The 2615-nt window shown below is 39.3% G+C and overlaps 1 protein-coding gene across 1 annotated transcript; it reads right to left on the bottom strand.

Moving 5' to 3' along the window:
• Window positions 1-974: 974 nt before the first annotated feature.
• On the bottom strand, window positions 975-2264 carry LOC121380763. The gene has a single exon (XM_041509727.1). It carries the CDS (start codon window positions 2262-2264, stop codon window positions 975-977), a length of 1290 nt encoding a protein of 429 aa, XP_041365661.1.
• Between the last annotated feature and the right edge of the window lie 351 nt (window positions 2265-2615).

Below are 2615 nucleotides of genomic sequence, written 5' to 3'. Positions count from 1 at the left end.
GGAGGATACGAGATGGTATCACTATAAAGCAAGGCAAAGTCTAGAAAAAGAGTAGTAGGGGCCAACCCCGCTTTCTATTTCTTCTTAGAGTGGGGTGGTCAATCTTCCAGTGCTGCTAGGATAGGCTCGGACATGTAGAGACTAAACGCGAACAACCGTGGCGTTCTGCAGAATGGCCGTCATATCAGTCACGAAAAAAACAAGTCGACAGTCAGAAAAAGAATCCAACCTGGTGGTGCAGGTTGTCGAAACGAGAAGCGTTCCAGCATTCAATCAGTTCCAATGACCGCATACATCCCAGTAGAAAACTTCTTTTCGCTGACAAAAACAACGAAATGAAGGATCCTCAAGTCGAGCACACGAAAGCACGTGCAGTGTGCACAAGCGAAACAAACACGTCTTACCGCGTGGAGCTCCAGACTGGGAATGGTTTTCGTCTTGAAACGAATTTTATATAAAATTTTATATTGCAATTAGTTTCCAGCATACTTCGTAATTCACCCGAATCATTTCGTATATCCTCGGCATAATCCCGAATGTTTTAAAATTCTTTTCAAATCACTGGCATGATTTTGCAAGTAAGGTTTTGATTTGTCGAATGAAAGGTCAACTGAAAATGACCTCCAACGTGCTGCTGTTAGATTCAGATGTAATAGTGGAGCTAATTTGAATTAGAATGCATTTTTTTGTGAGAATGATGCCATTTTTGTCTCTCTTGTAGTGATAAAAGATATTCTCTAGACCATCGTGTCCAGAATAAATCTGCGAGATACTGAATTTGTCTCCATCATCTTTTCACAAAGTTGTCTTTTGCATGAAATAATCCCGGAGGGAACCTTCCACCAGAACGAAGCAGCAGCAAATGATTCGGTGTTAAAGGAGACAAGTCATTCGGGTTACACGAAATATCAGTAACTGGTCGTCCATTCAATATACTCTCTACTTCATAAAAAAGTGGCTGAAGACCTTTATCGTCAAGCCGTATTACTCATTCTGATGTCAATCACATTTTCTTCATTGGCTGAAGAGGTTAAACAATCATCCACATAAAAGTTCTTTCTAACAACGTCTATGATCTCTTTGTCAAACTTGTTTTCATTATTAACAGCAGTCTGAAGTAGTGCGGCGTTTGAGCAACTAGGTGACGATACAGCGCCAAACAGATGAACTAACATTCTGTATGCAACTGGTTCTTGTGTGTAATCACCATTCGGCCACCAGTAGAAACGAAGACAGCCAGAGTCCTTTTTGGGAACTTTTACTTGATAAAACATTGCTTCTATGTCGCCCATCATAGCAACTGACTCTTGTCTGAATCTCAACACAACATCTATCAAATTGTTAATCAAATCTGGTCCTGGCAACAACAGACTATTCAGTGAAACACCTTTGTAGTTGGCACTACAGTCAAACACTACTCGTATCTTTTCAGGTTTACGTGGGTGGTATATTCCGTGATGAGGTATATACCACACCCGTCCATCATCTTTAAATAACTCATCATCTGGAACTCGTTCAGCATAGCCTTTATCCAGAATATTGTCCATGAAGACTTTATAATCTGCATGAAACTTTGAATTTCTTTCCATTTTCGTTTTCAAACCCATCATACGCTCTTTGGCGTGATCATGATTGTTAGGTAGCTTTACATTTTCATCTCTAAAGGGAAGATCTATTTCATAATGCCCATCAATCAATTTTATAGATTTGTTCACTTTTTGAACAAACTTCTTATCTTTTTGGCAATATTCCTTTTTATCATCTTTCCTTTTTTTCTGGAAAATCAAAAGTTTATTGATTGTCGTACCATTACATCCAATCGCTACAACTGCTCCATTTCCTCTATAGCAAGGATATTGCTCTTCATTCACCTTGCAGTTGGAACCACGAATAACATTCCACAACACCCAACCAAGTCGTGTCTTAATAGCATGTGGACTGTTCTGGGGTCCAGTTATTATTTCGATTGGCGAGTAGGCATCTGACACATTATTACCTGTCAGTAAACCTACCTCTCCATCTATCTGTGGCAGCTCAATTTCATGAAGATGCGCCCAACTAGAAATAGCTTTCTTTGAAGGAATATGACGTATGGTAATAGGCATCTTATCTTTTGTGTACACCATGGGCAAACTGACAACATTTTCACAGTTCAGATTGCAAATCTCAATTCCACCTATAGCATAAGTGGTCTTTGTGTTCGGTTCACCCATTATATCCAGAGTAATTTTCATCTTTTTACCACTGGCACCACGCTTATTCATTATGGCTTCGGTATAAAAAGAGACACTTGAACCCGGATCTAAGAATGCATATGTATCTATATCCGTGAAACCATTCTTCATTTTCACTTTCACTGGAATAATGGGCATAGTACATTCTCCGTCACCAGCCCTCATATCACTGGTTAGACAACCGGAACATGCACTTGTAATAACCTTAGGTTTTAAATCTTCCTTTCTTTTAATGTCAACATGAAGAAGTGTCTGATGTCTTCCTTGACAAATTGAACACACAACATGACCTTTACAGTATTTGCACGTGGCCGCGTTTGAAACATCTAAAACACACACCTTTCGATTTTAGAAATTCCAACTTGTTCTCAATTGTAAGTG

The sequence above is a fragment of the Gigantopelta aegis genome, chromosome 9 (genome assembly GCF_016097555.1).
Source record: "Gigantopelta aegis isolate Gae_Host chromosome 9, Gae_host_genome, whole genome shotgun sequence".
NCBI classification, from domain to species: Eukaryota; Metazoa; Mollusca; class Gastropoda; order Neomphalida; family Peltospiridae; genus Gigantopelta; species Gigantopelta aegis.
Note: the sequence above shows the minus strand (reverse complement) of the source record. Positions and strands in the feature narration are given on the sequence as shown.